The following is a 25,605-nucleotide window of genomic DNA, read 5'->3' as shown; positions in this document are numbered from 1 at the left end:
TATATCAGCACATTCTTCAAATTTGTGAATTTTTAAACAACGATTTGGCTTTGAATGACTTTGGGTTTATTTATACTCTGAATTAACTGAGATGAAGCATTTGAGAATGCATCTTGTAAACTGTTTGATGAGGTTAGGCGTCATGAGGAGCTCACTCAATACTGAGCTTAGAAAAGCTCTTACAGGCAGCTGAGGTTTTGGATCAGCGCACAGGTGCTAATCACCAAATCACTCTGTGCTGATCTACAGATTGCTCCCAGATTTTACACACGGCTCACTGTTTCTTTCAAAAGTAAGCACAACGCTTGAATTTAGAAAGTCTCTCTGCCCAACAGTATTCCTCGAACCCCTGGAGGGACTAGAGGGGGTTGTGTGGAGATTAAAAAACTGTCAGCAGAGGTTATTTTTGGAGCGGTACGGGAGGGTAATGGCCCAGGAGCTTGCCTGTGCTCTCCCTCTCATTGCCAGTGTGTTGTGGTTTGTTTGAGTTGGCATATGGAGTGCCAGCAGCATCCCAGGCCGGGGCCTCCCTGCTCACAGTCCAGAGCCATTAGCCACCAAAGATAATGCAGGCCTCATCATGTGGGGGTGGCACCCATCTGTCATGTACGGCTTCAGATTAAAGTGACGTAGATGAGGGGCATAACAGCGAAAATGTCAGGATGACAATAGCTGTCTTGATATAATAATGAAGGAAAAAGCCTCTTTAAAAATGAAATTCTTAAAACTAGCAAAACACACACATATACAGTATATATATATATATATATGTGTGTGCGTGTGTGTGTGTGTGTGTGTATACACACACACACACACACACACACATATGCTTATTGACTACCGCTCACACACACAATTTATTAAAAAATATACTTAACTTTGAACTGAATGTATATTTTTGACAATTCCATTTTATTTACAATTAAATGCAAATGTGTTACCTTTGAAAATAATTCAGATTAAATACAAATAGTTAACTTTTTCCCCATTTAAGTAGGACACAAGTACATTGTTAAATGTCATTTAATAATTACATCTATTGTATTTGAAACATGGTTAAAAGGAACACTGTTAAAAAATAAATAAATGTATAAAAATTAAAATCTGTGAAATATACAGTTATATTTACAAATATAAACAACAATATACCGAAATACACAAAAGAAGGCAGCTGTAGTTGCCAGAATGTCACTGTAAAAAATACTGTTACAATGCTTTTGTGGATTTAACTTAAATTTACTCTACAGTAAAAACCTGTATTTCATTAACTGGTATAATGTTAAAATACCAACCTACTGAAGTACAATTTTTTTTTTTGCATGTATAATGCCTTTATAATATAAGACGACCACTAAAAAAACACGTGCTACAGAGAAAGCCACATGATGAATCAGAGCTCATCACACATAGCTTTTCGACAAGCTGAGGCAAATACTAATATATAGAAGGAGGCCTGTGTTGAATCCATATCCTAATCACATACAAGCATTCTTTTAGTTTGTACAGTTCTGACAGTTGCATTGTGGCTGAAAGGAATCAGGTATCTGGCCCTTGTGACCGCTTGCTGACACAGCGCTTTTTTTAAATGGCACGGCTAGTAAAAGTCTGTAAGAGAAGATAAGAGCCAGTGACAGACCTTCTGCAGCCCAGTCAGTGATCCTGGTTAATTATTCATCATTTCCTTCACAGAATGACCTGCAGAGTGAATTCCTTTTCACACTGCCTCAGTCCAGCAAATGATCACATGTATAAAATAAGATTAATTTTTACCTGAGACAAAAAGAATGCTAAAGCAAGGTTACAAAGGCTCCAAAGCAGGAGGTAATTTATTATAATGAAGTATTAGGTCTAATAAAAATGAAAATGCTGTCCTCACCTACACATTTCAAGTGTTTTAAGTGTAAATGGGGAATTGAGCCAAGTTTCAAATAGGACACAAAAGCACCGTACTGTAAAAATATTATTAAAGTGATTTAAATGATTTCTGTGCTATTCACAGTTTCCTGAGCTAGGGTAGTTAAGCATTTCAGTGGACAAGGGCTTAATTTTAGGTCTGTTAGTTTGGTTAGTAAATTCTACAAAAAGAAAATTGTTTTATATCCATTTAACCTTGTGAAAAAAGTACACTTTAGCATACTTTTATGTACTTATTACAGAAATAATATAGACTAATTTAAAAGAACTTAATTGTGAAATGAATATAATGTTTTCAGGCACCTAATTTCATGTTATTTACAATTAAATTAAAACGTATTATAGATTTAAATTATATTAAATACAATTAGTCACACTTAAAGGTGGGGTATGCATTTACACTTTAGAAAACTGATTCGGGCCGAGTGTCAAAACAAACTTGTAGCCAATCAGCAGTAAGGGGCGTGTCTACTCATGATATGGAGGAGAGAGCACTCAGTGCACATGACGGACATTAGCCGAGCCGAGCGACGACAGAAAGATAGAGATAGCGGATACAAAATACAAAGAGGAAAACATCTGCGGAACCTCAGCTTGTCAGCACATCAAAATAAGTGTATTTATTTAAAGCACAACAAAATATTATAGATATACTTTAAGTAGTACAACCCGAATTCCGGAAATGTTGGGACGTTTTTTAAATTTGAATAAAATTAAAACTAAGAGACTTTCAAATCACATGAGCCAATATATTATTCACAATAAAACACAGATAACAGGAAAGATGTTTAAACTGAGAAATGGTGTAACATCTCCTCTTCTTTTCAAAACACTTTGAAGATGACTGGGCATCGAGGTTATGAGTTTCTGCAGTTTTGGTGTTGGAATTTGGTCCCCTTCTTGCCTGATATAGGTTTCCAGCTGCTGAAGAGTTTGTGGTCATCTATGATGAATTTTCCGTTTAATGATGTGCTAAATGTTCTCTATAGGTGAAAGATCTGGACTGCAGGCAGGCCAATTCAGCACCTGGACTCTTCTACTACAAAGCCATGCTGTTGTAATAGCTGCAATATGTGGTTTTACATTGTCCTGCTGAAATACACGTCGTCTGGAGGGGAGCATATGCTGCTCTAAAAGCTTTATATACCTTTCAGCATTCATAGTGCCTCCCAAACATGCAAGCTGCCCATACCGTATTCACTTATGCACCCTCATACCATCAGAGATGCTGGCTTTTGAACTGAACACTGATGACACGCTGGAAGGTCTCCCTCCTCTTTAGCCCGGGGAACACGGCGTCCGTGATTTCCAACAAGAATATCCAATTTGGACTCGTCTGACCATAGAATATTTTTCCACTTTGAAACAGTCCATTTTAAATGAGCCTTGGCCCACGGGACACGACGGCGCTTCTGGACCATGTTCACATATGGCTTCCTTTTTGCATAATAGAGCTTTAGTTGGCATCTGCAGATGGCACGGCAGATTGTGTTTACCGACAGTGGTTTCTGGAAGTATTCCTGGGCCCATTTAGTAATGTCAATAACAGAATCATGCCGATGAGTGACGCAGTGTTGTCTGAGGGCCCGAAGACCACAGGAATCCAACAAAGGTCTTCGTCCTTGTCCCTTATGTACAGAGATTTCTCCAGTTTCTCTGAATCTTTTGATGATGTTATGCACTGTAGATGATGAGATTTGGAAAGCCTTTGCAATTTGATATTGAGGAACGTTGTTCTTAAAGTATTCCACAATCTTTTTATGCACTCTTTCACAGATTGGAGAGCCTCTGCCCATCTTTACTTCTGAGAGACTCTGCCTCTCTAAGACATCCCTTTTATAGCTAGACCTGATGTCAATTAACTTCATTAGTTGCTAGATGTTCTCCCAGCTGAATCTTTTCAAAATGTCTTGCTTTTTCAGCCCTTTGTTGCGCCCGTGCCAACTTTTTTGAGACCTGTAGGCATCAAATTTGAAATGAGCTAATTTAGTGGAAAATTTCTCAATTTAAACATCTGTTATGTTATCTATGTTCCATTGTGAATAAAATGTTGATTCACGTGATTTGAAAGTCTTTTAGTTTTCATTTTATTCAAATAAAAAAAAAAACGTCCCAACCTTTCCGGAATTCGTGTTGTAGTTTTGGTAAAACCAATAATTGTAGTATCAATGGTATTTTGGAGTAATTCATTTAAAAAAAGTAAAGAAACAAGTAGACAAAGCAAACTTAGGCATCTGAAATGTCTGCCTTCATATCAGCAATTTAGGTTATGGCTAACCCGCTGCTTCTGTGGCTAATGCAATAAAAATGAATATTGCTACAGTATATTATAATTGTTATTTTTTTAAAATCCACTCAAACTCGGTACAAAGCCTGCAAAAAGCAAAAAAATAAAGTAGTTAAAGAGTTATTGGAACTCTTATAGAGGGAACTGAAAACTTTCAGGTATCTATCAAAAGTTAAGGAGAATAAACTACTTGAGAATAGTGCTCCCATTTACCCTCAATACTTCAGATATTACAGCTAAATAATCCTGGCAAATTTCTGAAACATTCTGCTGTCCCTCATTAATCATGTTGAAATCTTTCTTAAACAATTCTTTTCAAGCAGCTTTTCAAATGTAGTTTAGCAGTCGAGCCAGCAATCTTGGACAACTTTTGCTTTAAAGTAATCAAAGTTAAAACGTAAGCCAAAGCAGCAACATCAAGCATTCGTTTGACATTCGTTAGAAGAACTTGATCAACTGTCGCATGTTGGCAGGACATTTCAAGTCCCTGTCTCATCTCTTAGGGGCAATGAGTATCTCGACTTCAGCGGTTCTGTCCGGCCCAGCCAGACCCTGAGAACACTGGCCCATTGTCTTACTGCGCTCCTCTTGGGGACTCACTCTGGTTCTACAGTCAGGACATGGGAGAGCGGCCTCTGGCCACAATGCTCAGCATTCACAAAGAGACAGAGAGAGTTAAATAACCAAAGGGGATTTTACCCAAAGCCTACACATTTTATGGGTTTGGAAAAGAGGAATTCGGGAAAGTGATTGTAGTGGATTTTGGGACTGATGAGCGAGAAAAAGAATATATATTATCACAGTCACAACGGACAGAAATGTTCATCTCTAAATGCATCAATCTAAATTTCTTAGAATCCTGAGAGATTTGTTACGAAATTCCAAAGTGTTTACGGCGATTTCTGGGATTGTCAGATGGAACAAAAGCTGTGTTCTTAGCAATACTCTGTACTGTGTCATGCTTGAACACCCACTTCCCCTTTGTTCCTGTGTCGTCAGCAGGCCAAAGAGAGGCTTTTACTGTATAACAGACAGCAGAGAGGCTGACTGTGGAGCAGTCAGACGATATTTGGCACAATGATGGGGAAAAATTATTATTAACCACATCTGCCTGACTCTCTCCTACGTCTTGTCAAAAAACACCTGCGTTTTGCTTTCCTCTCCAGATGAGACAGCAAAGGCTGGAAAATGCTGTACATGACACCTACAGCAAGTCTCAGCAGCATGCTAATTAAGCCCAAATTTGGCAGGTTGCAATTAGAGTTACGAGCAAAATACAGAAGTGCTTTGGCCAACTGAATGTTTGTGCAGGTCTACATATAAGCAAACATTTAACCATTTGTTACATTACACAGAGTCTGTGGTATTATGATACCATACTATTAGTTACCGTTGTTTCTCATCGTCAGACAAGTACGAGTTCATGGAATGGAATTATATGTGCCGCTTGAGGCTAAAACCTGGGTTTGAATTTCCATTGTGTTGCTGCATTGTTCGCTGATGGAAGCTTATTTTCAACACTCTTTTTCATAACCTATGCTTATACAGTTTGTTTTTTTGATGTAAACTTGCTCAGTGGGTCACACGGTAAAGCATTACACTTGTGATGTTGACTCCCGTGAAACACCAGTCACAACAAAAGAGCTCAAAGGTTTGTAGAAGCAAATTAAAATGCCATGGTTGTTTCAGAAAATGATAGTTATGGTTTGTTTTGCTAAACGAGAAAGACTGTAAGTTTAACTTTAGGAGTAATTTTACCTTCGTTTTTGAAATCTGCACACACAAGAATTTCAGCATGATGCTTTTTTTAAGGTCAAAAAGTGAGATATTTATGTAAGTAGCTAAACATTTAATAATTGACAACTGTGTTATGATTAAAATTTTGAACATGCCCAGAAATGTAATATCCAGGGATGCGAACATCTAAACTTTTTAGCGTATTATGCATCAGAATAAATGTACATATAGTGAATGAATTTAAACTTTTAAATGCATGAACAGATTTTAAACTTTATTACAGTTTTTTGATAGCATTGCATTACATCATACTGTAATATAATTAAATGCATTTAAGCTTAAAATTATTAGTCACAGTTTAAATGTCTATATTTCAACAAACAAACTGTAGCAAAACATAATTATCATATATTATATTAAAATGTTGATATAAAATCTTAATTGTAATTTAAATATTAATACACAATTTTTAATTTAAATGTTGATTATTAAATAAATTTGATTAATTCATTGATAATTATATACGATTTATTTTCAAAAAATAATTTTTGGTGCATCACTACTTGTCAAAGTCCTAGTATTACTATTTTATTAGCAGTACTAAAATTTTTTCTTACAGGAATCTCTTATATTAAGGCTTCAGAGTTTCTTTTGGCTCTTTTATTCCGTTAAACTCGCTGAACTGCAGGAATAATTTCCTGTGCAGGTACCTAAATGCGTTTCACAACCAGCTGGACAGCAGTGAGGACACAGTCATGAAGCAACCCAAGAAAACATATATTGTGTCCTCTCTCTGCCCTCCAACTCATTAACTTTTATGGTACAGCAGGAGAATGTTAAAATAAGATCAATTTAATGTATAACAGAACTTTAACTGTGGCACACGCACACAAAATTTCACACAGGCTGAGCTAGTTGCCAAACCGCACATGGTTCCTCAACCCCTGACTGCTGTGGATCGCTAATTAAAAAGCCCTGGCAAAGCTCACCAATGAAACATGCAGAAGCCTCAGAGTCAACACAGGTCATGTTCAAGCAAAGGTTCATCTAAGTCCACAGACCATGTTCAAATAAATCTGGAGCTCCTGCATCAATTTACCTTTGTGGGGGTTCTGTTTCAACATTAAAGCATTAGTTCACCAAAAAAATGCATTAGTTCATCCTTTCATGAAAGAAAAAAAATAAGATATTTTGAAGAATGACCAAGCTGCTCTTAGTTATGTTTATAATAAAGAACATAAGAAGAGTTGACATACTTTCATAGTGAATTTATTATCAATATATATATGTATATATATATATATATATATGTGTGTGTGTGAACAATTCCTTTCTGTTAGACAGAAAAATGAAAACGTAAAGGACACCAACATGTAACATCAACTTGAGGCTGACAGACATGACAAAATTGGTAGCTCAATTTGTAACGTGGAAAGATTGTGACATATGCTATGAATTCATGAAGGATGTTTTGGTCAAAGAGGACACTGAACTAAACAGGAAGTCTTAACCAGTGAGAATGTCTATGCGAGACCAAATGCATCAAACCTATGGAATGGTCCCTCTTTATGAGAGGCCTCATACTTCACATCATACAAGAAAAAACAGCTTATTCCAGAGCAGACGGACTAAAACCACAAACAAGACGATTAATTGCCTCCTCTCCACAAATGTGTACCCCTTAACACTTCAAAGAAGCTTTGAGCAGAATGAAGACCATCAGTTTCTTACTTTCTTTTTGCTACACAACAGTAAAAAATAAATAGGGATGCACAACAAACAAAGAAAAACAGATACAGAAGCGAGAGCCGCTTTCCTGCGCGAGCGTACCTGTCCGCACCCTGCACAAGCGAAGACAATGAACGTTTGTTCAGCTCAGCTTCTCACGTGTTGGATGAGAAACTAACTTGTGACAAAGCTGCTTCTTTTTGTAAAGAAGAACTTGCATGCACTTTTGAAAAGCCGAAAGTAAATGTCAGTTCTGTATAGGATGATTATTTTTATTTTACCTTAAAAATTATACTGACTTTATTTGATTTAAAAAGCACCTGCTGTAGCATCTTTGTTTTACTCGTTGCACTAAACATTATTTGATGTAACATTTTGGAATCATTTATTTATATATCCTACTTTGGTAATAACATTTCACTGGTAATTGAAATTTAATTACCAGTAAAGTAATTTCACTGGTAAAGTCTTTTTTCTTTATACCAAATTTAAAAACGAAAACAAATGCTGATTAAGCAACATCTTTGTTTGGACTGTTGAAGGTGTGTTGATTGTGTTGTTTGGAATATGCAGTTGTTGCCTTTATTTTCACATGGGTACAGTTCATGTTTTCATTTAAGGCCAGTTTTATGTGGTTTCAACCCAATTTATAAACAAAAGCTAAATTCTGATGACAGTACCGTCTATGTTTGTACATACTTATTTATTATTAAGCGACGTGTGGCCAAGTATGGTGACCCATACTCGGAATTTGTGCTCTGCATTTAACCCATCCAAGTGCACACACACACACACACAGTAATGAACACACACCCGGAGCAGTGGGCAGCCATTGCTGCGGCGCCCGGGGAGCAGTTCGGTGCCTTGCTCAAGGGTCTCACCTCAGTCGTGGTATTGAAGGTGGAGAGAGCGCTTGTTATTCACTCCCCCCACCTACAATTCCTGCTGGACGCGAGACTCGAACTCGCAACCTCAGGTTACAAGTCCGATGCTCTATCCATTAGGCAACGACTGACCCTACTGCACAGTTACTGGCGTTAATTTCAGATGGTTACAGTTATTGTTTTTAGTAGCCAAAAGCCAGTTTGGCCTGTTAAATAAACCAGAAATCGGTATCGGAATCGGCCAGTTTGCTTGTAAAAAATCGGAATCGGCCATGAATAATCATGATCAGTGCATCACAAAAAATAAATGTAAGCTGAATTTTGCATCCTGGCCTAAACTTTTAGGTATCCTGGTTCAATACACGTTAAGCTCTATTAATAGCATTGAAGGCTGAAATGATTTTGTGATGCTATAACGTTGAGTACAACAAAATAATTCTGTCAACAGAACTTGACTCACATTCCAATGAATGAAGCAAGTGAACGGTGCTTCCTTTTTCCTGCCTGGAAAAGGGATGTTGAAAACTGTGGGAATGTACATCTTTTTCCAGATGTATACAGACTACTGCTCGACTGACTAAAATGAACCCAACAAGGTGATGATGATGATTCCCTAGTTTTTAACCTTTTATTATAAACATAAAACCAACACAAGCACATTTTATTTATTCATTCATTCTTTTTCCTGAGGATGCACGATATTCAAATTCTGGCAGATACAGGACAAGTGACATGCCAATAACAATTTTTTTATGCTGTAGCCAATATTAAAACTGTATGGTACTTTTTTCTAAACAAATAAAAAATAAAACACTAAAATCAGTCATTTAAAAACAAAATTCAATTATTTTAATTACTACAAGTGAATTTAGGCAACAAAACAGTAAAGTATGATAAAATTCATATTAATTTTGCCATATGCAAAAGATTAAACTTAACAGTGCTACTAAATTGTTAGGGTTTTTAAAGATTAACTTTATGTGAGTGTTAGATGTGATCTACATAGAAATAGAGGAAATTACCTTATGTCTACAATCAACCGTACAGTAACGTTTCTGAAGAAAATATGGGTGACACTTGACCATGAAAACTATGTTTTAGCTAGTTTTCTCAGCTCCCAGAAAAATCTTAAAACTGATTAAAAATTGATTTTTGTTTTTTTCGTGTTGTATAGCCTACATTCAAGTGTAACAGAAATCTGAAAAAAAGAAAGAAAACTGCATTTCATGCCGACCTTCAGTCAGACCTCCAAGGAATTTGATAAGAAATATCAAAACACCTCTCAAAAGCATGGAAGGAGTGGTATGATATTCAAAAAAGTTAAAAACATAAGCGTCTGGGTTTCTTCAGATGTCTAAATACGAGCTATAGTAATAGTGATAATTCAAATCATATTGCATAATATACAGTTGTGGTCAGAATTATTGGAACCCTTGGTAAATATGATCAAAGAAGACTGTGAAAATTAACCTGCTTTGTTAATCCCTTTGATCTTTTATTTAAAAAATTCACAAAAAGCTAACCTTTCATTGGATAATAAGAATTTGAAATGGGGGGAAATATAATTATGAAATAAATGTTTTTCTCAAACACACGTTGGACACAATTATTGGCACCCCTAGAAATTCTTAAGAGTAAAATATCTCTGAAGTATACTCCCATTCATATTCACAATTTTGAGCACTCTAGGGTGATTATGAACATGAAATTATCCAGCCATGGCTTCCTGTTTCACAGAAATATAAATAGGAGGGAAAACAAAGCCCAAATTCCCTTAATCATCCATCACAATGAGAAAAAACAAAGAATATATTTCTGATGTGCAGCAAAAGATAATTGAGCTTCACAAATTAGTGAAGTGGCTTTAAGAAAAGAGCTAGAGCAGTGAAAATCCCCATTTCCACCATCAGGGCAATAATTAAGAATTTCCAATCAACAGAAAATGTAATGAAACTGCCTGGAAGAGGACGTGTGTCTATATCGTCCTAATGCACGGTGAGAAGGAGAGTTTGAGTGGCTAAAGACTCTTCAAGGATCACAGCTGGAGAATTGCAGAAAATAGTTGAGTCTCGGGGTCAGAAAACCTTAAAAAAAAATTGTCAAACAGCCCCTACATCACCACATGTTGTTTGGGAGGGTTACAAAAAAAATTCTCCTAGCTCATCCAAAAACAAACTCCAGCATATTCAGTTATCAGACAGGACTGGCACTTCAAATGGGACTGGCTTCTATGGTCAGATGAAACTAAAAAATGAGCTTTTTAGCAGCAAACACTCAAGATGGGTTTGGTGAACACAGGGATAAAAAGTACCCCATGTGTACAATGAAATATACTGCTGTATTTTTGATGTTGTGGGCCTATATTTCTGCTGGAGGTCCTGGACATCTTGTTTAGACACGTGGCATCATGGGTTCTATCAAATACCAACAGATAAAAAATCAATAAGTGACTGATTCTATTAGAAATCGTATAATGGGCCATGTTTGGATCTTCCAACCGTACAATAATCCAAACACAAACCTCAAAAACAACACAAAAATGGGTCACTGAGCACAAAACCAAGCTTCTGCTGGCCATTCCAGTCCTCTGACCTGAACCCTGTAGAAAATGAGTGAGGTGAACTGAAGAGAAGAAGCACCAACATGGAGCTGTGAATCTAAAGGATCTGGAGTGATACTGGATGAAGGAATGGTCTCTGATCTCTTGTCAGGTGTTCTCTAACCTCATCAGGCATTATAGGAGAAGATTTAGAGCTGTTAAACTGACAAATGGAGGTTTCAAAAAGTATTGAATAAAAAGGTGCCAATAATTGTGTCCAACGTGTGTTTGAGAAAAACATTTATTTCATAATGATATTTCCCCCCATTTTAAATTCTTATTATCCAATGAAAGGTTAGCTTTTTGTGATTTTTTAAAATAAAAGATCAAAAGGATTAACAAAGCAGGTTAATTTTCACAGTCTTCTTTGATCATATTTACCAAGGGTTCCAATAATTCTGACCACAACTGTATTACTCAAATAATAATATTTTAGGTAACTGGTTATGTATTCCAAGTACCTTTACAGACGACAAATTAATTTTAAGGAGCATGCCAACCATACATCCTTAATGCATCCATAATCCATCACAGCTAAGTAATAGAGAGCCTTGTTTGATTGTAATCCTGTGTGCAAGAGCACACTTACTGCAGTTATAATCTCATAGTGTACCTGACTTTCTTTATTAACGAGGATATGTAATCCTACTAACGATAATCCTGCTCCACTCATGCTCAACGCGACAGACTGGAGTCTTAAAGAGAAGCCACATCATCTATCGTAGGTTGCCTCCAGACACAGAGGGCTGAGATTATAGAGCGACAATAATTATCAAGCGCAGGCTGCCCTAATTTCCCTTCCAACACACTCCTCATGGAGCGCTAACCAAACTAAAACACACACGCTGTTTCTTTGTTGTCCTCTCATGCGTGAATCTGTGGATGTGCCCTTGATCCCTGCAGGGAAACACTACTGAATGTAACTTCTCTCCATTCACAGCTGTGCTTTGTGAAAACAGCCTCATCCTTTGGGAGGTAACATGTTCTCTTTGCCTTTATACCCTGAGAAACTCTCTGCAGTGTGTGAAATAAACACTCAACCTTTTAAAAGGCTTTTTGGAAAGCAATCTACCCAAACTGTATATATATATATTTTTAAAAACAAAAATGAGGGAAAATATCTAAATTATGAATATTTTACTGCTAATGTGTGAATAATGTAATCTATTAAAAAGTAAGTGTAATCTGATGGGGATGGGGGATGTTGGGATGAAAGAAATGCATTTGTCCGTGTTTCACGCCGTCTCGAATCGCGCTCACGGAAAGCCCTCGAGAAACAGTATCTCTTCCACGGCTCGGTTCGCTTTCAACTTGGTTTTTATAGTAAGAGCAAGAGACTGTACGACATTCACGTTACATGATTTGGCTGATTTTTACGTAGAGAGCGTGACAGCGCACCGCATTAAAAGAAATGATCATTTATGTTTTCATAACCACTGGCCAATTTCAAAAATGAAACTAAAATTAAAACATCTTTGAGAGCAAGAGGGCCCCCTGGTGTTTCAGGGGCCCTACGCAGCTTGCGTATTCTGCGTATAGAGAGGATCGGCTCTGATTTGACGGGACGGACATTTTTAGCGGTGTGGCCGAAATCATAGTGGACGTTCTCGAATGCACTCACTCAATCCCACAATGCACCACAAAAACGAGTGTACAACCAATGTACATCAACGGCTAGAGAATCCCCAGAATGCACTGTGAGAGTCGCCAGAAGATGGCGCCCGCAGCTGAATCATCCATTCATTCATTTTAAAAGCGCTCGTCCACTGCGTAATACAACACAGGTGCAATTTCATTGTAAATTGACTATTAAATTGTTTAACTAGGGTTTATACATAATTTCCGTGACAGAGTTCAAGATAAATCCTTCAGTCTTACTATTGGAGCTGCCTGTATCAAATGATTATTAAACAGCAAGTAAAGCGGCAGTACTTCTGGTGCACTCGGTGTCTGAATTCACTCATTTGTTTTCATTCACTCCTTCAAGTGAACTGTATGAGTGGACTAATGTAGGGAATAGTAAATGAGGGTATAGGGGCAATTTCAGATACAGCCCCTGGTTTATACTCGCCGCGTCAGCACGAGCGCGAAGGTGCGCGTAGTGGACGGAGCGCAACGGAGGATTTGGTTTTCAAACTAAAGTAAAAGACCACTTCTTAAACCAGAGAAGGTGAACATGTTGGTATTCTTGTAGAAAAAAACATGCAAGGCCAGTTTAGTTTTACTTTTCTTTTCGTTTTGAAAAGCTTGTTATCTTTGCTGTTTACCTTACATTACGGTATGGAGGCGTTCCTTATTTTATTTAATTTTTTATATTATTATTTATTTGATTCCTCAGTGTTTGCTAAACATTCTGTAATTTATTAGTCGGTATATAACACAGCATGTGATGTGTCCTGCCATGCCTCGTCTAATAAAGATTATGTAAGCTAGTTTGTCATTGCAGCCTACTCTTTTCTTGTAGTTGTGCTTTTAAATTAAGAATAACAATGAATCCATCTTTTGTTTTAGTCTTAAAAAGTGAAAGGTGTATAGATATAAGCAAAACAGACAATTATCTTTTCTTGTAAAACGTGACACCGAGATGTGAATTTGAAAGTGAAAGTAAAAGCGCACGAAAATTTAAATCACAAATAATACTGATGAAAAAGAACGGGTTGAATGTTGAACACTTTCGTTACCATATAACTATAAACTATGATAAAAGTTCATCAACATGCATTGATTAATCAAATGCTGTATCAAAAAAAAAAATTGCGACCAATTATGTGCTCGTGCGACCAACTGAGAAAGTTAGTCCCATTGCGACCAGTGGGAGGAATGAGTCTAGAGCCCTGTCTAATTACAAGTACTACATTTTGTAATCGGATTACGTAATCCAGATTACATGTAATCAATTACTACCAACACTGTAAATGTGGCTGGGTGGTGTGTTCAAATATTGTTAGGGCCATTGCAATACAAGTAAGAGCTTAAATGTCACTTCTTTTACACACAATTCACAAAAAAATTTATCTGGTAGAAAATGTACATTGTTACCCTTCAATCAATCAATCAAGTGTTTATATTAGCTAACGCTATAATCTCAAAATCATCAACCAATTTATATTGATCTATTGCTAAAGCTATTCATACAGACATTATAATAAAATGAAGCATTTTTTTTCCTATCCAAAACAGAAGCCAGCATACTGTTGCCATAGTAACCTCTTCAGACCAATGTGACTTCTGTTCACAAGCATCGATTAGGTTGAAATGTGTAACTTGTGCTTACTGAAACATTGTGTGAACATTGTTGAAACGTTCATAAGGAATTACAACCAATTTGAAAACTCTACTCTTTCAAACCTCTGTAATTCGCACCCTGACCTGCCAACATATTCACCATCAACCACAACATCATGTTAGCCACTCCAACAATACATAAAAATGATTCAAGGAGAAGGCCACATTTTCATGCTAAAAAGTGTGTGACAGCCATGCACAAGCCCGATGTTTGTGAATTAATTCGTCACAGCTTCAAAATGTACTGCGGCTCTGGGCTCATCGATCAAGTGCAGCTGACAGCGGTGACGCAGCCTTTCACGCTGACCTACAGAGGTTCAGAGGTGACCAGCTCGCTCGGGACAGATGGAGAAAAAAGGAAATTACAAATGGTGGAATGAAGTAAAACAAAGTCAGACACACGTTTACTTCAGTAAAAAAGAGGAAGGATGGACTGACAGGGAATTCAGACATTGTGATTCTGCGCAACAAAGTTACGAAGAGTGTGATTTGCTTGCCCTTTGGATGTGGCAACAAAAAATCTAGTGAACATACTCAATTCAACATTTTACAAGCCATAGTCATTCAGTAGAAATGTGACTGCAGTGACACATTAACTTTAATATACATGTTAAAAAAGCCTTCATAATTGTTTTTAAATCCCATAGAGTTACACTGAACCTGAGCCATATCTGGAGACCAGAATATTCTATATATTATATTGTGATTTTGTGCAATAGACGATAGTATCGTGTATCGACGATAGTCAGAGATATCACCTGTGGCCATAGGCGGAGTTTCACATTTTTGCCTGGGGGGGCACCTACCGGTAGACCATGAGCTCTGATTTTTTATTTTTTACACACCGTATTTTTATTTATTTTTGCACACTGCATATACCATATTTTCTACATTTTCAATTATTTATAGCCTATATATTTTCTTCTTCATTTAAAGGAGCACTGCGTAAGTTCTGAAAATTCTAACAGTTACTTACACCAGTGGCCGTTAGAGGAACTGCAGCCAGTCTCATGCTCGTTCTCGGTGCGCACTAAATGAGGCTTTTTTGTTTGTTTGTTTGTTTTTTGTTTTAAGCTTACAATGAGCTTTTGTGGGTGTCTGGGTTAATTGTGCTGGAGGCTGGTCGCTTCTTTCCGTCCACAGAGTCCATTTCAAACACTACCGCTAGCGATTGCCGCTGTAGACGAGAACGCGCATGACGTCACATTTTGTGAATTTTCGCACCCGACTCCTCCAGACACAACTGAGCCTACAGGCTGATAGAGGCAACCGTGGTGGACAGTCAAGGTGTCTTTCTTCCTATTACATTATGGTTGGCTCATAAATGGACAAATGAAAACTCTATCTTAAAGATTTTTTTAAGTAAAAACCTACACATAGCCCCTTTAAAATACATTTACAACAACGACTGGTTGGCTATACAAAGAGTGGAATAAAAACGTATGTCTTACCTAATGTAGAAGAATCCGCCTTTTTTGAGAAGTGTCAAAGTTAGAGACCTCCACGCTTTTTATTGTGGGTTTATTAAAAAAACGACGAATATACATTTTGTTCATTTAGCGTATCTTTGCAGAAAGCGGGAAGAGAACGAGAAGAGAGTCAAACTCACGCGATATTTTGAGATTCGCGAGTTGTGAGAGTAGGTTTTTTGTTGTTGTTTTTTTTACATTAATTACAAATAATTTAGCCTTAACATACTCATTAAAATAAGATAATGCAAATAAAATGAGACAATCTGAAAATATTTTTGTATTCATAGATCTGACCAAATCGATTGGCTCTGATCTGGGGCAATGCCCCCCCCCCCCCACCCCCCCAAACTCCGCTTATGCCTGTGGCTAATGCCTTTGACGATTATTTTTTATTATTATTATCAGGCTAGTACTTGCTAAGTAATATAAGGGCTTACTTGTTCTTTTATCACGTTTTTACAGTGTTGCGCGTTATAACCAATCACACACGATTCCGTTGAGTTTATGAATGCAATGGCCAATCAGAGGCGTTTAGATGAGTCATCGATGAAACACCGAAGTTTAGTTGTTCAGCATGCACTTGCTGACTGAATTCAGCTCTCTCGCGAATTCTCCCATCATAAACAGCAAAGTGCAGATGTACGTGTGATGACATTTAATCATCATACAGTGTAGACAGCTTCACTGATTATAACGGGTTTTTTTAAAACTGCATAAACTTGCTCTAGACTGAGCTTGTGATGATGTTCTTTGGTAATGTAAATATTCTTTGCTCATTTTGTGTAGATGTTTGAATAACTGAGAAAATGTAAGCCTTATAATTAGTAACTTGCAATGTTTCTATTAAATTGTTATCATGTTAAATAAAAATTCAGTCATATTAAAAACATTAGGCTGCTTTTCGCCTAACGCTGGAGTTGCTTTACTTTCCGGCAATGAAACTAAGTAAATAAATAATGAAATAAATTAGCACGATAATATCGTGTATTGGCGATCTCACGGGCTGACGATAATTGAGCATATCGCCCAAAACTAAGCACCCATTTACATCTCATCTCTCTAGCTCTGTGACACCAAGTTTAGGCCACGCACAACACACTTTTTGTTAAGTAAAAGACAACATACTTGCAGTAAACATGACAAGTAACAATATTACTGACACCTTATACCATATGTCAAAAAATGAGATGCTCTCCTCTGAAACACTCCTTCCTTGTGCCATTATTTGGGTGTTGCCAAACATGAGTCACTTAAAACATTTGCTTATTTCCTAAAAACCTCTTCAACTCACCATCTGTCTTCTAAAGTCAATTAGGATATCAAAAATACATCTGTACAGAATACAAGAGCTGGTATTAAATGTGATTTCAGGTCTCAGACTGTGGGAAGATGTTGTATGTTGGTGCAAAATAACAAGTTAATGTGGTTATTGTTTATAAACTCATGATAGGTCAAACATCACATACTGCAAGCCATAGAGTGAACCAGTTATTTGTCAAAAAGTAGCAATGGAGAAACAGGACAGTAATGGTTTTCTCATGAGAACAGGTTTTTTTGATAGAAGGGTAATCTAACCAGCTAACATAAGCTTGAAAGCAAACATATCTCTCTTCTCCCATCCTTAATTTTGACTTGCCCAGACAAATGTTGTTAAAGCTGATGATTCCAGTACTAGAAACCACATCAAAGATGAGACTGTTTCCAGCTATACAACTTCACATCACAAACCCCGAGGAATTTAAAGCTGTCAAACTCGGGAGCTGGGACACACCAAGCTGTGTTCAACATGAACATGTCAGAGAGCCAGTCTGGTGTCAGTGTCGCTCTGCTGGGGTCAGTGTTTGTTTGGAAAGGTAATAGGGAGTGGAGTGGAAATTTCAGGCGGGGTGTGTATCTGTGGGTCACTGCGGGAGGTCAGTGTGTGATGCACTTGTGAAATGTTAGTGTCAGGAAGTATTATCTGCCAGAACACCTGTGTAAACCCGGCGACAGCGATGACTTCCTACATCCACTAAAATAACCTTGCTGTTGCAAAATAGCTCTGGAACAAGATATTTGAGAACATTTAGTGTGTTATTTTGTAATACAATGATATTGAGACGTTTTCAAGTGTGATTTAAGAATCCAAATACTTTTGGGGCCACTGGATGTAAACTACTCCAGTTTAAAACAAGCTCAAAAGTGACAAATGAATCACTTGAAAGTAGTTTAACAAATCTTAAGCACCCTACTCTGTCTTGATGTTAAGTAACACTCGCTGACTCTTTAAGGACTCTATATTAATCAGAAGCTGTGTTTATTAATCTGTAACAGTTTGTTTATTACACAAGACAACGAAACAAGTCGTAAGCAAAGCAAACATATCTTACTCTTCAGGGCTTGAATTAAAGCTTTCCCATCCTTAATCAGCTCCTTGATGAACTTGTTGGTCTTCTCTAATTCCAGTTCATGAGACTTCAGCCTGTCTCTGAACTGAGGGCTGTCCACATAGCAGTCGCTGAACTCTAACGCAGGCAATCCCATACTTACTCCAGCTCCACAGCCCAGGACAACAGCGCAAGGACGCAATGCAGATGCAACTTTAACTAATCATAAAAAGCATTGAAGTAGAAACTACATAGCTGTAAGTCGGAAACGGATGCTTTCTAACAAAAATTAAAAAAAATCACAAGTGCATCTTGTCTACAATGCCACCGCGCAAAAGAAGACCAGTGCGCTTCTCATGACCGCATCATAATGCTCCGCTGCGGCGCGATGATAAAACAAAACGCGGTAATAGTGCACTCCTGCTTGGGCGTTTTTAAACGCGTCTGTACCAACCTACCGTGAAGCGGATAATCCTGTGATTGTCCTGTCGTTCAGCCAATAGCGTTGCGGGATTCCGAAGCGCGATACGCACGCTTTGTGTGAGACAGGATAAGAATGTGATTGGTTAGTTGTTCAAGAGCGATGATGTCACAGGGATTTCATGTTAGTTCAGTTCATGGAAAGAGGTTTGGAAACTACCCAGTAAATACTGTCTCACCAATAAAGTTAAAGTTAAAAAATTATTAATTTGATTTACCCAGTGAAACAAGACATGGAGACCACATGCATCTTTTGTAGCTTAGAGGAAGAATCCATAAAACACTTATTTTATGATTGTATATTTACACAGATGTTTTGGATTGATATTGAATATATTTATATATTTAAATCTGATATTTACATTTATAACATTAAAGATTCGATTCTCTGGTAAATATATATTTTTGTTGTATAAGAATTAAATTAATAATTATTAATTTAATACTTATGTATGGGAAATACCATATACACAAACAAAAATGGTCTAACAATAAACCTAACATTACATTATTTAAAATTTAACTAAAGCATTACATTGAAGATTTCAAAGATCTAAGAAATAAAAAAGCAAAAAGGAAATAGAATTATTGAATCCTTTTCCTATGGAAATGTTTTGTAATTTATCCCCTGTAGTAGTTTTTTATTTCTTTTTGTTCCTTTGATGCTATTATGAATGTAAGTGACAATAGTTGAAAACAATGTGATCCCGCTTAATTCCTGCCCACTTATTTTTGTAGTTTATGAACACTATAGGACACTTGAGAAATACTGGAACAGAAACGTGGTCAGATATAAACTTGAGTTATATATATATGTCAGCCTCATCTCTTGAAGCCATTTTAAGCAATGCTGATAAAGAAAAACAGATATTTATAACATCAGCTGAAACGAGAACAAATGTCATATTGGCATTGATGTTGAAGAAGTTCACTTTGGTGTTGCTATAGTTGCAGAGAAACTGAAAGATACAATTGCATTAATAATTAAATGCAGAAATTACACAAAAAGGGGCAGTACTAAGAAATGTTGCACTGAGAAAGTTCAAGACATTAATTGCATCCCCTAAAATGCCTAACCTAGTGAAGAGCAATGCAGAAGTACAAGATAAATGAATATAATGCTTAAGAAAGAAACATGTTTAATCTTGTGTTGCACGGTTTCTACGTCCAAATGCCTATGGCTGATAAATTTTCAAGCTTCCACAGTATCATGAAAACCTGCCCCAAGGCGTGAGAACCTCAGTGTCATAAGAGCTGCCTCGTATCATTTTCATCAATTGGTGCAGCACAGCCATCTCTGACATGGAGTATACTGCCACCATGTGTCCCAAAAGGGACATGAATTAAAGGAATTAATGCATGCAGAAGTATAAAGCCGTTATGAAAATACTATTGGAATTTTTTTAAATTTATGGTGTATTTTTATCAGTTTTGAAAAGTTTCAGATTGTCATAACAATTAACACATCCATTAAACAGATTTTTATTTTGCCATACAGCACAAAGGGGTCAGATCACTGTATAAAATGATATAACATTATAAATATGATCAATATTATATGGATAAAATGGTATAATATTGCCATGTGTGTGTGTGTGTGTGTGTGTGTGTGTGTACTTGTTTATGCTACATTGGATAGTAAAACCTGAAATATTTTGACATTGTGCATGATGGAAAAAAAATATAAAAAATAGTAAATGATGTTTATCTGAAAGGTTTTCTGTAAGGGGCAGGTTTAGGGTTAGGGGATAAAAAATAAGGTTTGGTCAGTATAAAAGTAATAGAAGTCTATAGAAAGTCCCCACAATTCACAGAAACAAAATGTGTGTGTGTGTGTGTGTGTGATTTAGCACCTTTCCCACACTCAAGGATGCTTTACAAAAGCAGTAAGATAATAGACAGTCATTTCACATAGTCACATACAGTCAATTGTCATAGTGACAATTAAGTGGACTATAGACATTTGCCCAGTCCAGCAACAGAAGTGATTGCAGTTGCATATCACGATACAATTAAATCCAAATCAGAGACACATAACGTAGTACTGAGTAAACAGCATAGAAAATGGACCGTATAAACAATCAAACAATCACAAAGAGTAGTAAACACAAGACAGATACACAATACTTTGAGAAAACATTACTGGTAGTGTCTACAGAAACATAATTATGACTGGCAGTATTTGGTGAGCAAGTAGGCTTTAAGTTGTGAATTCAATTCAGAAAGTGAGGTTATTGTCCTTAGTGCCAGTGGTAAAGAGTTCCATCTTAGGAGTCATGACGGAAAATGACCTGCCGCCCATTGAAGATAGACGAAATCTAGGTACAGCAAGACGTAGATATAGCAAGGAGCAAGGCCACTGAGTGATTTAAAGAGTTATGCGAGTTAAATAAGATGGGAGGGATTTGAACACATCGTTTAGTCTGGGTTAATATTCTTGCCGGATAATTTTTGAATGTATTGTAACGAGAAATGGAGTGCGCTGCTAATCCAGCAAAAAGAGCATCGCAGTACTCGAGGCGCAATGTAATAAAAGCATGCACTAATTCAGCATCTTTTGGGATGACATTCAGGGTTATTCCACCAAATATGATTGATTTCTTAAAACATTGGTATTGTGTTGCCTAAAAATGAATACAAATGTCATCTTTTTTTATTTTGACTAATTGCCATTTTTTGCAAAAAAAAAAAAAAAATGCTCTAAATGACAAACATTTTATATAAAAATTGGAAGAAATGTCATCATTAGTTTACATTTTACTCAAACACATAACTATAAATTGTAAATCCAGAGAAACTGAGCATTTTGATGATTCTCTGACAAAATTACAGCATTTGACCTCTTCTTATAATAATTGCTGATGAAAGGCTAATGAACACCTGCAGAACACTTAAATTATGAAATAGGTAAGATGCATATGTAAAGATGCATATTTCCTTATAAACTGCTGATCTTAGCAACAGAAAAGTCCTTAAACTTTCTCTGCGGCTAGCTGAAAATATTAGCAAATTACTCAGACACTTCAACTTGCAAAATTAGTAACACTACAGAGATAAGATAAGACATTTCTATTAAATAAAATCCTTTCAATAAAATAAAATATAAATGTATTTTACATCTTTCTTCTGGTGTTTTTCAGTCAGTAGAAAAGTCTATTTACTGTCCTAAATGATTGGAAGCGTGACATTAATGCTTTGCTGCCTGTAAACTCTTAGTGTCTGTTCCACAGGTGCATACTTGTGCAAAACTTGTTTATGGCTCATGGAATAAGCATGAAAAGTATTGTTTAAACCCTTTCCAATAAACATCTATAAAGCTTATTTGGACTATAAAAAGTTATCTTAAAATACAGAACACAAATGGATCTATAAATTGTCATTTGTCTGTATGTTGAGACACATTTATACTATTACTGTATGGCAAATGTTCAGGAAAACTGCTCAGACCTAAACATATCATGTCCTGAAATGAACTCAACACAGTTCACTGTCTGGGTAGGATGAGGTCACGTATCTTCTAACAGATCTGACCGCATCTAGCGGAGTTACAGGAACCGAGCAAATGCCTCTGTGAAAAGACACGGTGAAGAGTTCAGGTCAGCTGATGACCAGATGATGCTTTTCCGAGCATATTGCAGGCCCACGTCACACACGTTTGTCTGAAGGCTTTGGATAGACAACAAAAGCTGAAGTTTTGGCTTTGGAAAGTGTACAGTAGCACAAATCATCTATCAAAAGAACAAGAAGAAACATGCTCAGGCTACAGGCCATAACTGAATATTCAGGAGCATCTTGGTATCCAGAGTCAAAAAGTCAAAGGGACAAACTTTGTTCCAGAGCGACCGTGAGCCAGCATTTCTCTTTGCAGCTCTGAAACAAAGTCACAGGTAAGTCTGAAGCGTTGCTGTCCTGCCCAGTTCATTAGCACTCTGTCGAGGGCCGTCATTCTCACTGGCTGCTTTGCTCTGTGTTCTCGACAACCTGTCTGGCACTAAGGCTCAATGTATCCGTGCAGTGGCTGCTTGGAACATTCCTGTACTGTTTGTTCTTTCTTGCTCCTGAACACGTCTCTGATAGTTTTCCAAACCACTTCAGATGTGTTGTCTGGCTGAGGTCTTTTGATGTGAAGGAAAACAAAACTAGGAACGACTACCTTTTTGGCCTTAAGTAGGGTTCTTGAATAGCTTTAAGTCCATGTAAATGATGTTGCTTTATAAAGAATTTCTCCATTATGTGAATCTGGTGCATATGTACTGTCAATCCTCAATTATCTAGTTATTACTGTAATAATAATCAATAATTACCTTGATTAATAATGAACAATACATTTTAGTTTTTGTAGTTGTTTTTGAGATAAATGATAATAGATCATAATAGATCACACACACACACACACACACACACACACACACGTTTGTTTTTGTGAATTATGGGGACATTCTATAGGCGTAATGGTTTTTATACTCTACAAACCAAATTTTCTATCGCCCTACACCTAAACCTACCCCTTACAGGAAACTTTGTGCATTTTTACTTTCTCATAAAAAAAAAATAATAATTCTGTATGATTTATAAGCCTTTTGAAATATGGGGGGTAATGTCCTCATAAACCACCTTCTGTTGTAATACCTCTGTCATACCCATGTCATTATACAATTTTGTGTCCTCATATGTCACAAAAACACGCACGTACACACACACACACACACACACACACACACACACATATATATATATATATATATATATATACATATACATACAGAGACTGATTACATGTAATCTGGATTACGTAATCAGATTCCAAATATCAAGTATTACATTTTATAATGCTCATAATCAGATTACAGTTACTTTTTATTGATTACATGAATACATATTATTCACACAATGGCAGTAAACCATTCCTAATTTATTAAGAAAGAATCCTCTCAAGCAATTAGACAATGTATCAAACAAAGGGATTCCCACATGGTTTTGTCAGCCAAAGCACTTTGGCATGTAATATTTACTTGAAATATCTCTGAGGAAGATAATATTTAATGAATTTAACAACATATTTGCATGTTTACGGTTCGATGTTGGTCATATTGACATGCAGGTAAACAAATGAAGTATTTCTATTTTTGGTGATCAAGGGTGTAAATATATATACATATATAATGTGTAGTCCAACTGCATTTTATGATGTAGGTATCAAAAAAATTGAATATATTTACAATACCTTAATATGGTATGTCTAATGGTAAGTTTAAAACAAGTTAGATAAAAAAAGTAATCTAAAAAGTAGTCTGAATACATTATAACCTAGATTTTGTGTGTGTGTGTGTGTGTGTATAATATATATATATATATATATATATATATATATATATATATATATATATATATATATATATATATAGCCTGTATATTGGTCTATAAAGAACAGAACAATATAATTGTAGATATGATTTTTTTTCTTTCCAAAATCAATATTACAAATTTGTAGTACACTTCTTGTGGACCAAAATGATAAGTACAATAATTATGTTTCAAAATAGCAGAACCTTTTTGTCTGTTTATAATAAGACGGTGTGAAGGAGGTTGCATGACACATACCCGTTATAAGTGTTAGTTGAGCTCGGAAGACGCATCCATTTCAGTCACGGGGGTGTCCTTGCGCACAGCGCGTCTCTGAGCAGCACTTCTGAGCCATGACCGAGCGGGATATCACCGCTTTCACACTCCTACCGATAACCTCCGAGCAGAAAGATCCCAAACATAACTCTCTGCAAAAGCTTTACTGCAGGAATGGAGGATACCATCTCCGGATCCAACCTAACGGGACTGTGGACGCGAGTCGACAAGAGAACGACGTTTACAGTAAGTATCCAGTATACAGATTTGTATTTATTTATTTATTTATTATTTTTCCAGGCATATACATGATGTAAAGTATGTTCTAATATAGAGCAAAATGTAAAAATGTTACCTAAATTATCTATGAAATAATGATAAAGGCTTACTACTACTAATATACAGTGTAAAAATTTAGGCTAATTAATTTGTAACATGAAAAGAACCTGTTAACTTACCGTAAAATGTATTGTATGACAGCTCTTTTAAAGGTGAAAGCAGTGAAAGCAGGATTAGTGGCCATTAGGGGTCATGAGACTGGACTATACCTGGCCATGGACAAATATGGAAAACTTTATGGCACTGTAAGTTAAAAAAACTGCTTTTATATAAAATTTAATGTAATTTTGATCACAAAAATGCATTACGCTAGATGTATATTTAATGTATTTAATTTAATATTTCATATTCATATACACATATTTACACCTCGATTTGAGTTTTTAAAACTAGAGCATGATGCTTAAACTTGTTGAATTCCTGAAGTCTGATTGGTTGAAATGATGGTTGTAAAGAAACACACCCCTGGTCTGTGTTTTGTGTGTCAGGTTATGTTGAACGATGAGTGTTACTTCATTGAGAAGATAGAGGAGAACCACTACAACACATACCGCTCACAGAGGTATCAGGAGAACGGAGACTGGTACGTGGGGATCAGAAAGAACGGATGGGCGAAAAACGGCTCCAAAACACACAAGGGCCAAAATGCAATCTACTTCCTGCCAATTCCAGTGGATGGCAGCATACAGTAACCTGTGCGTTGATCAGAGGCCCTCAAAACAACCCAAGCTCTGCAAAAAACTGTAACTGTAAATGAGACTATACTTAATTATTAATGATTATTTATATATATATATATATGTATTTTGTTAGTAAATGTGAATGTAAACAAAGATTTTTTTTAAGATTGCTATTGTATAGTTTTGAACAAATACAAGTATTTTGATATAGTCTT

At 36.4% G+C, this 25,605-nt stretch overlaps 2 protein-coding genes across 5 annotated transcripts in view; one reads left to right on the top strand and one right to left on the bottom strand.

The window, feature by feature from the left end:
* Window positions 1-18,748, bottom strand: part of LOC306856155 (rho GTPase-activating protein 26-like) — an 89,806-nt gene extending 71,058 nt beyond the window's left edge. For all 4 annotated transcript variants that reach the window (XM_079395201.1, XM_079395203.1, XM_079395204.1 and 1 more), the window contains exon 1: window positions 18,276-18,748. In XM_079395201.1, coding sequence (XP_079251327.1) covers window positions 18,276-18,429 — 154 coding nt within the window. In that variant the 5' untranslated portion in view covers window positions 18,430-18,748. The remainder of the gene's footprint in view (window positions 1-18,275) is intronic.
* A 5,700-nt stretch (window positions 18,749-24,448) lies between these two features.
* LOC306855758 (putative fibroblast growth factor 1) lies at window positions 24,449-25,402 on the top strand (the record flags this gene model as incomplete). Its single annotated transcript, XM_079394604.1, has 3 exons — window positions 24,449-24,617; window positions 24,852-24,955; window positions 25,199-25,402. 3 exons carry the CDS (start codon window positions 24,449-24,451, stop codon window positions 25,400-25,402), a joined length of 477 nt encoding a protein of 158 aa, XP_079250730.1.
* Window positions 25,403-25,605: the final 203 nt, after the last annotated feature.

Source organism: Barbus barbus (genome assembly GCF_936440315.1).
Source record: "Barbus barbus genome assembly, chromosome: 36".
NCBI classification, from domain to species: domain Eukaryota; kingdom Metazoa; phylum Chordata; class Actinopteri; order Cypriniformes; family Cyprinidae; genus Barbus; species Barbus barbus.
The sequence above is the reverse complement of the archived record's forward strand: the minus strand, read 5'-3'. Positions and strand labels throughout refer to the sequence as shown.